An 18,035-nucleotide genomic window follows, 5' to 3' on the forward strand; every position below is an offset into this window, starting at 1 on the left:
GGATTAGAATTTTGCTGTAAGCTAGTCACATCCTTGGCTATGCCTGTGCCATAGAATATGGATCTGTAAAGGAAAATATAGTATCACCTGCATCTCTTTCTTCCTCATTCTGATGCTTTTTGTCTACCTTCACTGTTCTTGAAACCTTCCCCATTCTGGGAGCAGTTTCTTGTATATATCTATTAGAAAGGACTTTAGAGAGGTATTTTCCCTTTCAGGTTTTCTTGGAAAAGACAAATCTGATACTGATGTCTTGTATGAATGTGAGCACAAGAGATCACTGTGACCACATGCAGCAGTTCTGGAATCATGAATAGCAAACAAAAACTTATCTCTTGGTTTTGGGTTAAATACTTGATAGAGTAAACAAGTACATGGAACAGTTTGTGGTGAGAGTAGATTTTTGAAGAAGGAAAATGAATTTTCTGACCTGTAGGGGGGAAAAAAGAAGTAATGTCTATTTTCACCTGTGCTTCTCACATCTCAGTCCAGTTTTCTATATACTTCTCTTCTTTGGGCTTCTGATTTTCGTTTTGGAAGTGTAGCTTACTCATCTTGATATACTTCTGAAAGACTTTATGTTGTAAGGTATCATTAAGGAAATAAAATCAGAAATGGTGTTTCTGTAAATGCTTGATTTGGGAAGCTTGCCTCCTTAAATTCCCAAATAGCCAATGTCTGGCATAAGTTAATACAAATATAATTGCTCAACTGTAACTATGCTACAACCATATGTAGTCAGGATGACATCCTTGTTTCTTGACTCCAATAAAGATGCCTTGACAAGCTTGTACTCTAACATAAATTCCTGTGGAAAGCTCTTCCTTTCTGAGTATTGGAGTAATTTTTGCTGATGGATAAGCTGATGAATGGTCTGAAATTTGAAATTGCTAGTTTCCTCCCTAAACTACTTCCTGTGAGTTTAGTTCTCTGATTAAACACTAGTAATAACAAATCACTGTTGCGCAATCTGTCACTGCAAGGTAGCTACAGGGGAGGGCGGAAGGATGCTAACTTCTTTCCCATGGCAAGTATCCTTAGGAGTCAATTGAGTTACAAATCCTTGAAAAACTTGCATGAGGGAAGGAGAGGCAGAATTCTGTTTCACTGCCTGCATCTCCATAGCAGTATGAAGAAGGGATTCAGTGTCATTTATCCGGAGCCTGGTAGAAATTTGAGTAATATATCTGGATGTGTGGCTCAGAACTGCTGCCCATGGTGCTGTGGGGTTGCAGCAGCAACAAGATCTGCTTCCCAAAGTTGCAGGGGGATCTTCACTGGGGTTTTGTGCCTAAGGAGGGGATGCTGCCTGGGAATCAGCAGGGATACTGAGCCATGCCTGTTTGTGCTATAAACATAGAATCTCATTTTAAGTGCTAGAAATAGTCTAAGAGTCAGCTTCAAGAGGATGAGGTATTCTGAGGTGATCTGTTTTGTATCTGTCCTATAGTTTTAGAAAGCAATGTCTTTGCAAGCTTTCTGTTCCTGGCCTCTGACGGGATGTACACAGCAGCTGGAACTGAGAGACGTGAAAAAAGCACAGGTTTATGCATACCTCCCTTTTCTCTGGAGATGAAGGGTGCCACCTCTGGTCTACTATCAGCCTTTGAAATTTGTTTAAAAAAAGTAGTTGCCCAGTGTATTTTGGGCGGTATATTAGGTAAAAATGTCTTTAACGGTCTAGCTTCTCACTGATCTTAGTTTTTAAAAATGTCAATGCTCCAGCATTTTTATTTAAAAATCAAAAGGTACCTTTTCCCCACCCTATATTTATAGAGGTTATCTCTTAAATATGCAAAAAGATTGTTTAAAAGAGTGTTTGGATTAAATGTAATTACACCCACAGTGTGAAATGGCCTGATGCTTCTTGAGTAAGGGGAAACTGTGTAGAAATCTTAAGAGTAGAGGTCAATATTGCCAAAGTGTAGAAGTCCAAAGACATCAATGCCCATGAGCCATATTAAAGTCTACTTTAACACCGTAAAGTAATAAGATGTGGTTTGTCTGTCCTGTCTGGACAAATATACTGAATTGAATCCCTAAACAGTAGTAAAACTAACAAGCATCATAACAGTTTTGTCTTGGAAAGCTTGTGTTTACCTGTATTTGTGGATGAACTAGCTTTTCTTCTTGAGAAGCTTTCTACATGGTCTTTTAAGATACTAGCTGAGGGTCCTAGAAAGGAAAGGACTTTTTTTCCTTCAGTTGCTTTTTTTCCTTCAATTGATGTGTAAGGACTAGGACTGGAATGTAAGGCAGATCTTGCTGCATGTCCTTGTCACCTACAACCGTTTGGGTCTTCTGAGCAGTATGCTGCTGGGAAAGATAAACAGCTACTGTGCAGAGGAACGGATGGAGTTGGGGTGGTCTTTCAAAGAGCGGAGCTCTCCTTAAGCTATGAAGTTAAATGTAACCTTTAAATGTTACACCTGTTTGGTAATATCAGAATGCTTAAGCTGCTTGCACAAATTTTTGGCATTTAATTGCAGAACCTAGTGTACTATTTTTTAGTAGTGAAATAACTTGTTTCTGAGTTAAAAACAACACTTCCCCTGATTTACCTGCTATATTTTTCACTGAGTGTTATGATGCTTAAAGCCAAGCATTTGTCTATATAACATTATTTTTAGTTAACATGTCACCTGAAAGGTGATTTAATTCTGGACTGCCTAGTCATTCTTTTCCTGATAGAGCAAAAATATTTAATTGCTTTTGATGTCAACCAAATTAGTGCATGTTACAGTTCTCATTTGCTCTACAGCTCTACTTGCTGGTTGTATTAAAGCTTTAAAAGACTTCTTAAATCTCTTCAGTTAGAGAAAAATCCCACTATTGTCTCTCTGTGAATAATGAAGCACCCTAATCTTTCTTGAGTCTAAATTGTGTAATTATTGAAAACTTATATGTGTAGTGAATGCTTTCTTACTGTAGTTTGAAATTGTTGGGCTTTTTTAACAAGCAAACTAGGCCCACCTACTGCCCATCACCCTTCAAGCCCTTTCTTCACAGTATTTGACACAAACTCTGTGTAGATACAAAGTATAACTGCTGCTCAGATTTGGTAAACAACACTCTGCCTGCTCACAACTGCTGTAGGAAATGAGTAATGGCTATTAATAAACTTCATTGTTCTGTTTGCAGCAGGGATAGAGATCTCATAGTAATTGGACAATCATGCTGCATTGCAAGAGGTTTACTCGAGAAAAACTGGAGAACTGATCTTGTGGGAGTTTGCCACTAACGGGCATTAGGTTTCATACACTCTCCATGAGCTGCCACAGGCTTTTGAAGAATCAAGGAAGGTCTGAAATTAAAGTAATAATTCTTATGAAGGGTTTTAAAGAGATTAATGGAATACAAATTAGATTTGTTCTTTTTAAGGAAGTATTTACTGAGCAGTATCACCAAGATTCATTGTGATGGATATGTGAGAAACAGGACTAATTTCTTTCCTCAATGCCTCCTAAGTAGGCAGACCTGTGTGTAATCTGGTAGTAACTGATGCCTGCTTTAAGTTCAGCTTCTTTCTCTGGCTGAGAAATTTCAAGAGTGTTGAGAAGTCACTGCCTAGAATCATTAAAACTTTCCTCAGGCTTTCTGATATAAGTTTTGTGTTTAAATCGAAATGAAACAAAAAAACCCCATATTAAATCAGGGATCCAATCTGTGGGCTGGAGGCCACTAGCAGTCTGTGAAGTCTTTTTATGTGGGCCACAAAAGAACTTGCTCCTTGCGGCTATCTCATTGTAGATTTTTTACTATTCACGTCTCCAGACTGAGCTTCCAGCTAATAACTGAAACTCTACAGATGAAGATTTGAGATGTATTGATATTTTCTACTTGGAGGTGAAGGTGTCTCTAACAAAATGTGTACCGAAATTGAACTGTATCCTAAACTATACAGGCTGTCCAGGTATTTCTGCTTCCACCACAATCAGTGAGGGTTTTGCTGATGATTTTTGACCAGGTCAGCATTGTATTGGGGCTTCCATTCATTGTCATAGGTACAATGTGATGCTAAGCAAGAAACTTTGCAAGTAAAATGTTTAGGGTTTGCTCTTTAATCATATATTTACAAAGTACCTTTTTTGTGAAGTAAAGAGAATGTTTATGTGTTGGCCATATAGGTGCTGAAGTGCTTCACAGCACTGAGCAGGAACTCTGGATGAAGGCACGTGGCACAAGCTGAACACAGTAATAGGTCTGGTTACTCTAATAATAGAGAAAACCAAAAGGCTACTTATTGCTGTTGAATCATTCCAGCAAGTGTTTATTATCTAAGCATACATTCTTAAAATTCCAGTATGTCCTTAAGCAAGTGTCAGAGAATACGATGAAGAATATCTTCATGCACACATGTCCTACCTGTTATTACTATAACAAACAATTGCTTGTCAAAGACATGGTACAAAAGCATTTGACAGTCTTCATATTTTTTCTTTCAAATAATTTAAGTTTTTCTGTTTTACTCTTAGCTACATATTTACACTGAGATAAAAGCAAGCTGCTTCTACTAGTTTGCTGCACTGCAGATGGTTAAAACTTAAAATCAAAGCTCCCAAACAAAACAATCCATTGAAGTCTGAGATCTAGGCATAAGCAGGTTCTTAACATCTTAATGTTTACAAGGACAGTGAATTCATTCAAACAGGACATTTCTCATTGGGTTGAGCCAGGGTTTACTTCATTGTGTATTATGTGGTAAGAATGGAGATATTTTGGTTTTGCACAGGAAATGATAAGATTTGTCATTTTTGGGGATCTGTGCCTCTCTGCCAACTCCTTCTGGTTTGTATACTGAGCATGATATTCTATAATGTGGAATAGCCCTTGGTCTAGTTGGGTTCAGCTGTCCTGGCCACCCTACATCTTAACTTCTTGTGCACCTGCTTGCTGGCACTCTGGGAAACTGAAAAATCCTTAAGCCAAGATAAGTGCTAATTAGCAACAATTGAAACATCAGTGTATCCAAAGGCTGAAGTGAAAAATGAGAGCTCCAAGAACATGCTTGTATGTGGTAAGAGTCCCTAGAAAATGTTGCAATGTGAATTTCAAGGCTTAATGTCCAAAAATATATTCCAAAGTTTGGGTAATAGATAAATCCAAACAAGTTGGATTGAATCTCATTTTTCATTGTGCATCTTCCCATCTTCATCTTCAAAAATAACAGAACTAAACAGTTTGGACTTATTTGACAAATATTTTCAATTTGCTTGTGATATTTGTTGCTACTATGAGATCATCTGTGACAATTTAATTGTTAGTTTTCTGTTAATTTGTGCATCTGCTTTCGAAATAGTGTGTCCTGGTGTGAAAGCAGTTACGTTATTTAGGAAGAAGTATGCTGGTTGTCACTGAAGAGGCAATGAAGCTGTAGGTTTCGAGTAAACTTGCAGAAAACAATGTCTGAATCCATGCAAGCTGTAGACATGCGAAAGTCTGTTAAATATAGATGGTGTTCCCAGACCTTTGCTTAATGAAGATAAGGATGAGTCAATTGGTAGCAGTCACTACTTGAAAAATACTAATTTTGCTTGGTAGGCCTACTTGGCCTAGGGCATTTGCTTTAGCAGAGTTTTATAATTTGAGACATTAAATAATAGCACTTGCAGAACCTGCATATGGACTTTACTATCTGCTTTCCCTGTAACCTTATTCTTCAGATGACTCTAAAACATCTTTCAGACTTATGTTGCACACTTGTAGTCATTTGTAACGTGGAAAACTTGAAGAATTGCTAGCTGAGGGGATCGACATAGTGTTGGAAGAAAGATGAGCAGGAACAGGAGGATCCAGAGAAGTAGTTTACAATAGCTGAACTGCTAATTGAACATCTTGTCAGGAGAATTCTCTACACAGTCTTTTGGGCATGCTATAAGACATTGCTTGAGGGGGGAAAAAAGGACAATGAAGTAACTTAAGAGCATTCTGTCAGTGAGAACAATTGTCATTCAATGACCTCTTGGTCTCTGGTGCAAAATGTTCTGGTCAGCAGCTCAGTGGCAAAACACCACATTTATTTGCAAGACTGCTAAGGAAAGTGCTGGTCTTGCAAACACTGTTCTACAGTTAAACAGATTGGGCTAATCTGAGAATATGTGAATGAGTTAGACTTTGTAATGTCAAGTGTAGCCACACTTGGAGGGGCTGAGAACCATTGTTGAAGCATTGCAGCGAGTATAATGGTTCTTGTAAGATATGGTGAATAACAATAGGGTAGAGAGTACTGAAGCTGTAACAACTCACTTGTTGGATTTCATCACCGCCATAAATGGCAACTAGTCTGATTAAGTGCAATTATTATATTGCTTGCTCTGGCAAAATGTGATGTAGTGCCTACTGCTTGAATTTCTTTCCTGCTTGTAGAAATTACACCATGCCATTCTGTGTTCAAAAGTGTTCATGTTCCAGCAGTAACATGGCTATTCTGGTTGATTTCCCCAGAAGACTGTGCTGCAATTTAGTGGGATCTCGACCGACTTGAGAGTTGGACAGAGAGGAACCTCATGAGGTTCAACAAGGACAAGTGCAGAGTCCTGCACCTGGAGAGGAACAGCCCAGGCACCAGCACAGGCTGGAGGTGACCTGCTGGAGAGCAGCTCTGCAGAGACAGACCTGGGAGTGTTGGTTGATAATAAACTAAACATGAGCCAGCAATGTGACTTCATGTCCGAAAAGACCAATGGCATCCTGGGATGCACTAAATGTGTCCAGCAGGTTGAGGGAGGTTCTGCTCCCCCTGTACTCTGCCCTGGTGAGGCCTCTTCTGGAGTCCTGTGTCCAGTTCTGGGCTCCCCAGCTCAAGAGGGACAGGGAAGTACTGGAGAGAGTCCAGCGCAGGGCCACCAAGATGATCAGGGGACTGGAGTATTTAAAAGGTGCTTGTCAAGAGGATGGGGCAACACTGTTGTTCTGTAGTGTCCAGCAACAGGACTAGGGGTAATGGACAAAAGCTGAACACAAAAAGTTCCACTGAAACTTAATGAAAAACTACTTTCTTGTGAGGTGAGGGAGCCCTGGTACAGACTGCCCAGGGAGGGTGTGAAGTCTCCTTCTTTGGAGATTTTCAAACCCCATCTAGACACATTCCTTTGTTACCTGATCTAGGTGGGCTCTCTTTAGCAGGGGAATTGGACTAGATGGTTTTTGGAGGTCTCTTCCAATCCCTACCATTCTGTGATTTTTAAGATGTCTTGGATATTTCTGTCTACAATGCCATACAGTCTCTGGGATCACAATATCATGTTTACTTATCTCCCTCTAAGTTACTGATTTTGAACTCTTTGCAAGTGGCAAACTGTCTACCTAGATCTATTCTCGTAGGACCCCAAAGTAGAATCATTCCTCTACCTGCTTTTCAGAATAGTGATGTATCACCTGCTTGGAGTATGCATCTTTGCTAAGGTGCATGTTAAGCCAAAAGGTTCCCAGATTACCCTACAGGTTGTATGTTTTGTTGTGCTTTTCCCAGGAATAGCATGCAGCCCAGCAGTCCTAGGGAGGAACTGACAGAAAACAAAGCTGTACTGGCTTCTCTTCAGAACTTGGTTTAAAAACATGGATATACAAAATGAAGGTTTGGCAACTCAAATTGTTGCAGTTAGTTCCCCCAAAAATGGTTCTAGTCATCAGCTTAACTTTAAATTGATTCATATGATTCTGACACGTGCTTGGCACTTGTAGTTTTGTACTGTGAATCATTGAGAGTGAGGTCTCACGATCAAGCCTTGTTGGGAATCCTTAGCCATCATACTGGGATTGTGATTTGTAATCCCTAACACAACTAATGAGTAGCATTTTTCATCTAGGTAGTATAGAGTCAGGTCCTTAAATAACCCAGACTGGCATAACTTCATTGAATTTAAAAGTTGTACACTAAAGGCTCACATAACTCCTATGTTGAGGAATCAAAGTTTATACCTCAGTTAAAGGAAGGCACCAGCTTTGTGGAAAGTGGGGACCATAGAAAATCCATTGGATAACGTGCTTTTAAGGACTGTTGACCAGGGTGGGCATTTGAAAGGTGACACTCGGGAACCAAGAGTCTGTCACTGCATGTCAGTCTGGGAGCCACTCTGCCTGCTGACCTGTGCTGAGCTCAGGGCATATGGCCAGGAAAGTGTGAACTAGAGCCTAGGGTAAGGGCCTGATTATTTTTTGATCTTGATTTATATCAGTATGTGCAAGCCTGCAATAGGTAGATATAGTTGAAGAACTGTACTGTAATTGAGTTGATTATGGGGGTGCCATGTCATGCCTGACAGGTAGATTCCTGTGATGTCAAAGGGATCACAATGAGACTTTAGTACAAATGTAGTGTGATTATTTGTTCTCATTTTTTTCATTAAATGAAGTTGCTTATTCCATCCCCAAGTTGCAGTCTGAACACTGCTGTACAAACAGTCTTTACACCTTGTTAACTTTTCCATCTGAGAATGGAGGGATTAATTCCATCTACCAGATCTGTTTCTATTGCTACTTCACTGTATTTTTACTTTGCATGTAGACCTATCCACAGTGTGTATTTAAAGATGAGCAAGCAGAATGGTGGAGAGTGTCTGTGGTAGTATTTTGTCAAGACAAGCCTCCAATAATCCTAACTTTTCAATAACATTGCCTTGCACGGTGTCTCTATTCATTACCCTAGGTACGATAGGCTATGGTTATTGGGTACATACACTTTCAAATAGTACAACTATTTTTCCCACTTACAGTTTGAAATTATTTGGCCTCGTTCTTGCTTTTGAAAATCAGTGATACTGTCCTGAGGTGTCTTTTAAGATCTAAGTGCTTCTGAATATTCCTGGAATTCTGTTGGTAATAGCATAATTCCATCTTTAAATGATTGCTTACACTGCTCAGAATTCAAGATCTTAGGTAGTCAATTAAAATGTAGTTAAAAAAAACCCCACATCAAGCTGAGGAATAATGGGGATGAGTTAGACCTAGTGAGACTGATCTTTTTGCCTTCTTTTCTTCTATTTTAATGATTATTTGATGTTCCTTTTTTAATACTTACTAAATATTTTGTGGAAATATTTTAATAGCTAAAGCCTATATGAAATAGTTACCAAACTTGTTTGACAGCAAGTACGTTATGTTTTGAAAGAGTGGAAAAATGGAAGAAACTGTCTCATTTTGCCTCCCTGTCTGAACCCACTCTGCCTCAACTTTATTCACCCCAACTTCCTTCATCTCTGATCATCTCCAGTTAGCAGTACCATTCAGTTTCCATGCTTGTTGTAGGCCCAGTCCCCTGGGTTTTGATTCAGTGTTAAAAGTGATACTTTTGTGCTTCACATTCCTGTCCACAGGAAGCTCAGTTGTTCTGACCGTTCAGAGTCAGTAGCAGATTTGGTCACTGGAGAACTTGAAAAGATGAGTTTGAGAACGTGTAAGGTGGTTGTTCAGTGTAAAGGTGCTTCCTGGAAGTGTGCAACTTTCTTCTCCCCCTCCCAGCACAAACATACTTAAGTGCTTGGTTCTAGGACAAAGCAGTTTCCAGAGTTATAAATGCAGACTATGAGCAGCTCTGATACAGAAGACTGCAATGCAGAATACTGTAGTGAAGAAGGGGAAGAACATTACGGTATATGTCCAGGCAGGAGAGATGCAGGAATATTACTGCATAATTATACTGCATGAAGTGTATCCAATTATATAAATCTAGAAAGGAGAATGGTTTTAGGAAAAGGATGTTAAAGTACAGGTTTCATGATGACCATGTGCATGTTCCTGGCAGAATATTTTTTTTCTGTTCAAAGACAGCTTTTAAGTGAATGTATTGAGTTTGCATGGTAAGATTTTGGTAGTTGAGAAGCCTACAGGGATGGTTTCTGTATCCAATAGAGCCAATGCAGCCAGCTGCAAGATGGACCCACCACTGGCTGAGACTCAGCCAGTCAGCATTGGTGGCAGTATGTCTGTGATTAATATATCTGAGAAGGGGAATAAAGTTACTGTGTAGAAGCATACTGCAGTAAGAGGGAGGAGTGGGAATGTGTGAACAACTCTGCAGACACTAAGGTCAGTGCAGAAGGAGAGGGAGGTGATGCTCCAAGTGCAGAGTAGAGATTCCTGTGCAGCCTATGGTAAGGCCCTGCCCTGCAGTCTGTGCAGGCCATGGTGGAGCAGAGATCCACCTGCAGCCTGGGGATGCCTGAAGGAGGCTATGACACTGCAGGAAGCCCATGTTGGATCAGGTTTGCCGATAGGACTTGTGACTCCATGGGGGCCCCGCTGGAGCAGTTGTGAAGAGCTGTAGCCTATGGGGAAAAACCCACATCAGAGAAGCTTGCGGAGGACTGTCTCGTGGGAGGGATCCCGTTCTGGAGCAGGGGAAGTGTGAAGAGTGCACTCCCTGAGAGGAAGAAGCAGCAATCTGTGATGAAATGACCATCACCCCAATTTCTTATCTCCCTGTGCTACTGGGACAGAAGGAGGTATAGATTTGTGAAAAAGGGAGGAAGATGTTTTAAGACATAGTTTTTGTGTTTCATTACTGTTCTCTATTCTGATTGGCAACAAATTAAACTAATTTTCTCAGGTCAAGTCTGTTTTTCCCTTGAGTGATCTCCCTGTCCCCAGCTCACAAGCCTTTTGATATATTTTTCTCTCCCCTGTCCCGACTTTGGTAGGCACCTGGTATCCAGCCAGAGCCAGTCCACCACAGTGACAAATTAGCTTCCCTCCTCTCCACCCTGCTCAACCAGCGGACTTCCTTTCGCTGTTAACTCCTAGAATTTCTACAGCTTGTTGTCTATCTGCTGGTGACTATCCAGTGACTTCTCTTGATGTTTCAGATAGAAGGCAGCACACTTCATGCAATACTGTTAAAATAAAACCATGTCTTTATTCAAATGACCAATTAGGGTTTTTTTGGAGCAGGATGATCAAGAACTTAGCATATGGCAAAATGTGTACAGAAGGTAAGCCCATTCCAGAGCAAACCCACCACTGGAAATAAGACACTTGCATTTCCAAATTGTGCTGTTATGCACAGGGTTGATCTGGTATTGCATTGATAGCTGGTCACATACTTCAGATATTAGATAAATCAGCAGATATCTTCCTGTAGTCTCAGAATTTGCTAGTATGTCTTTCATCTCCTGAGCTGACACAAGGATGGAGAAAATGGAAAGAGTAAGAAACACTGGCACCAGCTGCCAGTGTATGTTGTTAGTGCTTAGTTTGCAGTCCTCAAAAGTTTTGCTCACCAAATCTGAGTGGTGTACTGTCAGGGCCCACCTCTTGGGTATATTCTGTGTATCTGAAGGAGACATAAAGAAATTCTTTGGTTATTCTGTATCATGGAGAGAATTCACAGCAGTCACTTTCATTTTAGTGCAGTATAGAGCAGAAAAGAGGAAAGAAAGGATTCCACAGTCATTTTGCATAGAGGATTTACCTGCATTTGACAGGAAACATGCAGACAAGATGCTTAGAAAATCATTTCCAGTAACAGAATATACACAGTATATACTTTATGTGGGTTGTACTAGTCTGTTACTGCTTTATTGAAGGATACTCAAACAAGGAATCTGAACTTTTTAAGGTGCATGTAAATCTTTCCATAAGATGACCATCTTAAATGTCACATTTTGTTATGGAAAGGAAATAACACTTTCCACTTTTGCTTCTGTCTCATTAATTCCAGCAATTTTATATTTATCTTTGGTATTATTGATTGTTTTAAAATACAGTGTTTGTACACTATCTACCAAAGCAGTATTTTTAACTTAAAATGTGATAAATCTGATTTCTTACAGAAGTTTTGACGTTGGGCTACATCGCTTTCTGGTCAGGTAAGCTACTTATTTTGAATTGCAATTCCATATCAGATCACTTCTGTTATAAGTAGAGATGACAATGTGAACTCAGTTCTCCTGTGTTTTCCATGACAAGATCCTCTTTCATCTTCCATTTATATATTAGTTTGGGAAACTTAAACTACTTGGCTTGGATATCTACCTGATCCAACTTTAAGGGACCTCTCTGGGCGTCCTTCAGCAAAATCTTGACTTGGAAATTTCAGTGGCAGTATTCTACTCATTCCTAAGGAAATATTAATTTTTCTTGTACTGAAGTAAAAGTTTTGAAAGTTTTTTGTTTGTTTGTTTTTTCTCCTGGTAACTCAGGTACCTTCATATGTTCTTGCAAGGGCTTAAATTTTGTAGAAAATTGTGACTGGAGGGGAGTTTTATTTTCTCAAAAGAAAACTTGATCCATTTGATGTATGCTATGGACTACATTCTGAAGATAAGAGAATTGGGATAGTTATGTTTTGTTTAACATATAGAGAGACGCAGTGATTGAAGCAGAGCACTTCAAAAAAGGGAAGGTTAATGCATTTGATTGCTACACTGAGGAACTGGTTTTGCTGTTTGAAATTATTTTGTGTAAGCAAAGTCACAGATGTTCAGTAAGAATGTATTTGCATCCATTTTTAATAACATACTTATTACTGTCTACAGATCTTTACAAAGAATTGTGATGCATACCATGAAAGATTGACCTTGCCGTGGTCTTTTGGCAGTTAGAGAGTTCATTTTATCAGTTATTTCATCCTACTGAAATGTTGCATTATCAATCTGTGAAGCACTTTAGCTTGGGAAAAGGAGCCCAGTGTATGAACTAGAGCATGCTGTTTGGGTCCAACTGTGAGGATCGGGTGATCCTTTCATTTGACCTTGCTACCAAACTCATTATTTTAGGCCATTTCCTGAATAAAGCCTTTGCACATGTGAATCCTTGTGGGCTTAATGCAGGCATTTTCAGCACTGATTCACAGACTCCCAGAGCTATAACAGGTTGGTTGCTGCTGATTGCTTTTTGCTCCTCTGGTCGATCACTTCAGGCATGTATTTTCTAATGTTTTCAGAACCCTGCTAATAGCTCTTTGTGGCTAGTAAAGGAACTGTATAGCTTCAGACAGAATGATAAATGCCTAGAAGCATTTCTCTCCTTAGGCTCAGCGTTACATGCAAGTGTTCTTTTCACTGTGTCCTCTGAAGTAGCCAAGATTCCCCTCTCAGATTCATCTTCGTAGATGAGCAGTACTGTGGCTAAATCCAGGTAAAAATGGTAATTCTGTCCAAGGTCTGAGTGCCAGTCAGTCAATAATGCAAAGGGTGTATCTTAAAGAGGACTGACTAATATTATGTTGAATATCATGTTTTTGTGTTTTAAACTAAATACAAAAAATCATGAAAGATACGAGATCCCCCAAAACTTGTCACATGGAAAATCAGATTTGTTTCATGGTTGCACAGGCAAACCCTCATCCTGACATCTCCTAACCTTCAAACCGTAAACTTTGTAACGTTAGGGTTATGTTACATATTTTTGCACGTATCATGACAGCTTTTAACAGATAGCTCTCCTCAGCAATATTGACACTGGCTTTAGTGAAGATATGTGGATTTCGGTGTGTAGATACAGTCTTTAGACTACTAAGTATATTTTTAAAGTTCTGGTATCAATCCTACACAACTAGTTGCATCTTTATTTTGACCAGCAGGTTGATAATTTCCGTTACAAAAAAAAAAAGAAATGGAAATTATCATACTGAAAAACAGTTTTAAAATAGGCTACTGTTGTAAAGGGAATATAGTGCACAAGAAAGGTCTCCTGGGAATATGCAGACAGCTGCTTGACCAAGAGTAGAATCATGATAAGCATTAATGTTCTAAGTTTGAGCCCCTGGTAATGCTTCAGCCACGTAATATGCTTTCAGTTGCTTCCAACATTTTTTTTACATCCTGAGGGAAACCAGCACTGGAGTTGTATGCTGTGCAATCCCTGGACCACAAGTAGCTGTTGAATTTGAGTTGAATGCAGACTTTCACTAACGTGTCTTTTTTTTTTTTTCCAAAGCTGACTATGGGTTCTATTGCAGTGTGGTGTACTAACCTTAGCTTTAATACTTCATTCTCAGTGTGTCACCCCTGCTAATAACATGGAGAGCCCTCAGATACTTTAACTATTGCTAAGGAGGAAATATTCCCTTCTTTTGAAGTGGTATGAAAAATTTCCCTTTGTTTTGTAGATGAGTTTTGGACTAGGAGACAGACCTTGGTGTTTGCATCTCTGCTGATGATCTGCCACGTTTTTGCCTTTGTTTTTGCCTATTTAGACAGTCTGTGCTCCTGAGAACTTGCAGATCTTCACCTGTGTCTGTATAATATCTATTATAAATGGTCCTCTTCACAATTTGGGTTTCTATGTGTGAAATAGTTGGGGAAAAAACCCAATAAACTCAAACAAAGAGGTGCAGAAAGTGTTGAAAATCTATGAACTGAGAGTTGAAATGTTCAACCCCACAGTGGAACGGAGTGCAGTATGACACTTTCAAATATAAAATGTAGAGTCAACAAAACTAAAACCAGTCTCTGCTAAAAGGGTAATCTGTGCATACTTATTTGAATGCTGACTGAAGGTACTAGGACTGTACAGATCCTGACATACACAGTCAAAGGCTTGTCCTAAGTGAAGCATGACATAAAATATGATAGAGAATTATAGCTACAGAGCTTTTTCTGTGTTCTTAGCAAAAGATAATTCCTGTCCATACATTTAACTGTGACATCATCTATGCTTGTGATGTGTTTAAGATAGCTAAAAGGTTTTAAAATACCATATTTTGTTATTGAAAAGTGATTATACTGAAACGGGTAATTATGTCATGTTTACTGGCTTGGAATGAACAGTAGGATTGGATTTCTAATCACTCCACTTGCATGCTGAAATCTGCCGTCATCGTGGAACTTCTGTTTGTGTAATCAAAGTGCAATTGAGTACATTGGGATCTGGGCCTTGAATGTTTGTTAGCTACACCACAGTGCGTTAAGTAGGGATCCTGGAAATTTGTGGGAGAAACATCATGAAATTACTGATGAAAACTGGCTTTGGATGCTACCCCTTAAAAATGTATGAACATAGTTGGAAGGTCATTTGCCCACTGTTTTCATACAATGATATAAAAGAAGGTGTTTGTTACTACTTTTAGGATCAACAAAATTATTAATGTTATTTAAATCACACAAGTACTATACAAACATAGTATTTTTTTTCTTTGTGACTATATGGAAAACAGGCCTGTTTCTTCTAAATCTAAACATTCTCAAGAATGAAGCAGTGGATGTATTTTCAGAGTTCAGAATGCATAAAAGTAGCCTGTTGAGTAGCAGGTTTGAGAGGAAAGAGCAAGAAAGAGGCTGCCTGGTGCTGTTTGCTTACTGAAGCTATTTCATCCAGGCATTTCGTCTAGTGCTGGAACAGGGCACTGGATGAAATAAAATTGTGGACATATGAGAATATTTACTGTCCTAATGCCAAACACTGTGTCCTTTAGGGCAACACTGATGAGGGCAATGGAGAAGAATGACAGTTCCTGGAGGCATGATCCTTTTGAAAAATCTCCACACTTTCAGCCCTGCTGTGCCTTTGAAAAACTGTGACTCATACTCATTCCAGTACAGATCTGGCTTTGAAAAGAGCTGCAGGACCATGCACCCCCAATGTCTCCTGAAGATATCCATCTGTTTGCAGTACTTGCAGCTTATTCCATAGCCTGCAATTACTTCAGCTTGTTTACAGTTGCAGCTTATTTAGCTTTAGCTTATTACCTGATGCAAAGATTCTCCAAATACAAAACTTGAAAATCATCCCCTTTTCTAGTTTTTTCATGTGAAGCAAGATATAGTTTAGCTCTGGGATTAAGATTTAGTGTGTGTTGCCATCTCTGTTGATTTTGTTAAAAATAGAGTACCTCCATGTAATGTTAAAATGATCCCATGGTGAAAGAGGCATTACAGTTCTAAGGTACTCATGAAAGAAGAGCAGAAAAGTCTATTCATCAGCTGATTTAACTCCTGTTTTCATTCCCCATGGAAGCCCATGGGACCCCACATATTTCCATGGTACCCAAAATAATATGATTAATGAACTAATGAATGTTAATGAACTATCTGATAACTGGTTTAAGATATTTTTACGAAAAGTCATGTGTTTCCTTATGGAAAAAAAAAAAATAGAATAGCTATTCAGAAGGGTACCACTGAGGTTCCTGCAGAGTCAAACTTTAGAAAAAGTGCTAATATTTTGTCCCAAAAAGATACCACAACTCTGCTGAGATGGGGAGAAGTCACTAACTAAGTGTAACCCCTAGGGGAAGTGTAGACTCACTGAAAAGCTAAACATTCAAGCCATCCCAAACTGAAGAGACTTTTGCTTAAGAAAACTAAACAGTTCTTGCTATCACTGTTTCTGTTAAATAAACAAGCACACACAAAAATCCACAACAAAACAAAACCAAAACACATACAAAAACCTAACACCAGAATAAAACAAACCCATGAAAGCAAAACAACCAAATATGGAAAAAAATAACCAAACACCGCTCATCAGCACTTCTGAGCATTCCCTCTAATTTTCTCGCTGATGCACACAGGTCTTGGAAAGTCAACATCTGATGCAACAGTCCCTGTCACTTTGATTCTACCTAGCCATGGAGTTAGAGGAGAAATGCAATACAGAGGTCATCCTGGGCTACAACAGCTTGACACAGATTCCTGCTGGGATGCCACATGGGCTGCAGCATATGGCATGGCCCTCTTTTGGAAGCCAGACACCTGTGCTAATGCTCTACAGTCTCTGCCACTTTGAATGTGTCTGCCTTTAAAACACTAGTGATGTTCTAATGTACTGTAGTTGGACTAGGCAGCACAGTGTTAGAGAGATTCCACTTTTCTTGACAAAGGATTGGTAGAGTTATTTGGATACCCATTTTTGCCTTTGAAATTGCAGAAGTTTGACTTCTTGATTCACTCTGTGTCCTGGTCACTTAGTCATCCTTACTGCATGCATAACAGTCATAGGATAGTTTGAGTTAGAAGGGACCTCTAAAGGTCATCTAGCTCAGTCTGTCCTGCTGAGAGCCCTGTCCAGCCTCACCTTGAATGTTTCCAGGGATGGGGCACCTACCACCTCTCTAGACAAGCCATTTCAGTATTTCACCACCTTCATGGGGGAAAAAAAAACGTTTAAATAAAAATCTTCCTTCTGTCTAGCCTGTATCTACCCTCTTTCACTTTAAAACTGTTACCCCTTGGCAACAGGCCCTACTAAATGTCTGCCCCTATCTTCCCTCAACGTCCTCTTCAGATAATGAAAGGCTGCGGTAATGTCTTCCCAGAGCCTTCTCTAGGCTGAGCAAGCCAAACTTTCAACAGTATATGCCCAAACTGTTTTCTGGAGCAAGCCCAGTCCTTTCCTTGAGAAGAAAAATCCACGTTTGGTTCTGGGGATCGCTCACACCAGAAACCCTTTCTGGTGGTGTGGATACAAGTACACCAACTTTGTCTTTATGCACCCTATGCAGTCCCCTGGTCTTTCCCCGGTAGCTTTTACCCTTGGAACTTCCCTTCCCTTTCCAGGATGTGTTTTTATTCAGCACGTAACCTTAGTCTGTTTCCATAAAAATGGCCACAGTGGTGCACTCACCTTCCTTCAAACACCATGAGAAAAACATGACACTCTAAGGGCCATCTGCATTGGCAGAACTAATCTAAATGAGATTAATCCTAAGCAATTTTGACATACTTTGATACTGCTTTGTCCAGAAGTCATGGATGATGGGTTGGAGCAGAAGCATTTGATTTTTATATGCAACCTGTGTGTTGATGGGTGACTCATAATGTAGCACTGTTCTCTTCTTTAGTTTTACCTGCAGTACGTCTATAACAATTTTATGTCTCTGCCTCATTTTTCTCACTTGGATCAGTGCTGGCACAGAGATGCTGTATTGATTAAGCAGCAATGTATCTGGATGAAGGAAAACAATTTATATCATGATTCTATGATCAAAGAAATGTACAGGGTAAAAACTGCCAAAAATGAAACTGGCGTACTTCATCATTCCAGTTAAATCTACTGATAACGCTTCCTGGGGTCCAGTGGGATCCAGTGATGCTGGTATTCAGCTTGTTACATGCCGGTAGGACCTCTGTGTGTGGGTGTTGTAGGAGTTTCCAAAA

The 18,035-nt window shown here is 39.6% G+C and overlaps 1 protein-coding gene across 4 annotated transcripts in view; it reads left to right on the forward strand.

The window, feature by feature from the left end:
• Positions 1-18,035, forward strand: part of HHAT (hedgehog acyltransferase) — a 165,675-nt gene that overhangs the window by 24,475 nt on the left and 123,165 nt on the right. For 3 of the 4 annotated variants that reach the window (XM_061991372.1, XM_061991374.1, XM_061991376.1), the window contains one exon: positions 11,769-11,804. The exons of the other annotated variant lie outside the window; for it this stretch is intronic. In XM_061991372.1, the coding sequence (XP_061847356.1) occupies positions 11,769-11,804 (36 nt within the window). The remainder of the gene's footprint in view (positions 1-11,768; positions 11,805-18,035) is intronic. 4 annotated transcript variants of the gene reach the window in all.

Source organism: Colius striatus, chromosome 2 (assembly GCF_028858725.1).
Source record: "Colius striatus isolate bColStr4 chromosome 2, bColStr4.1.hap1, whole genome shotgun sequence".
Classification (NCBI taxonomy): domain Eukaryota; kingdom Metazoa; phylum Chordata; class Aves; order Coliiformes; family Coliidae; genus Colius; species Colius striatus.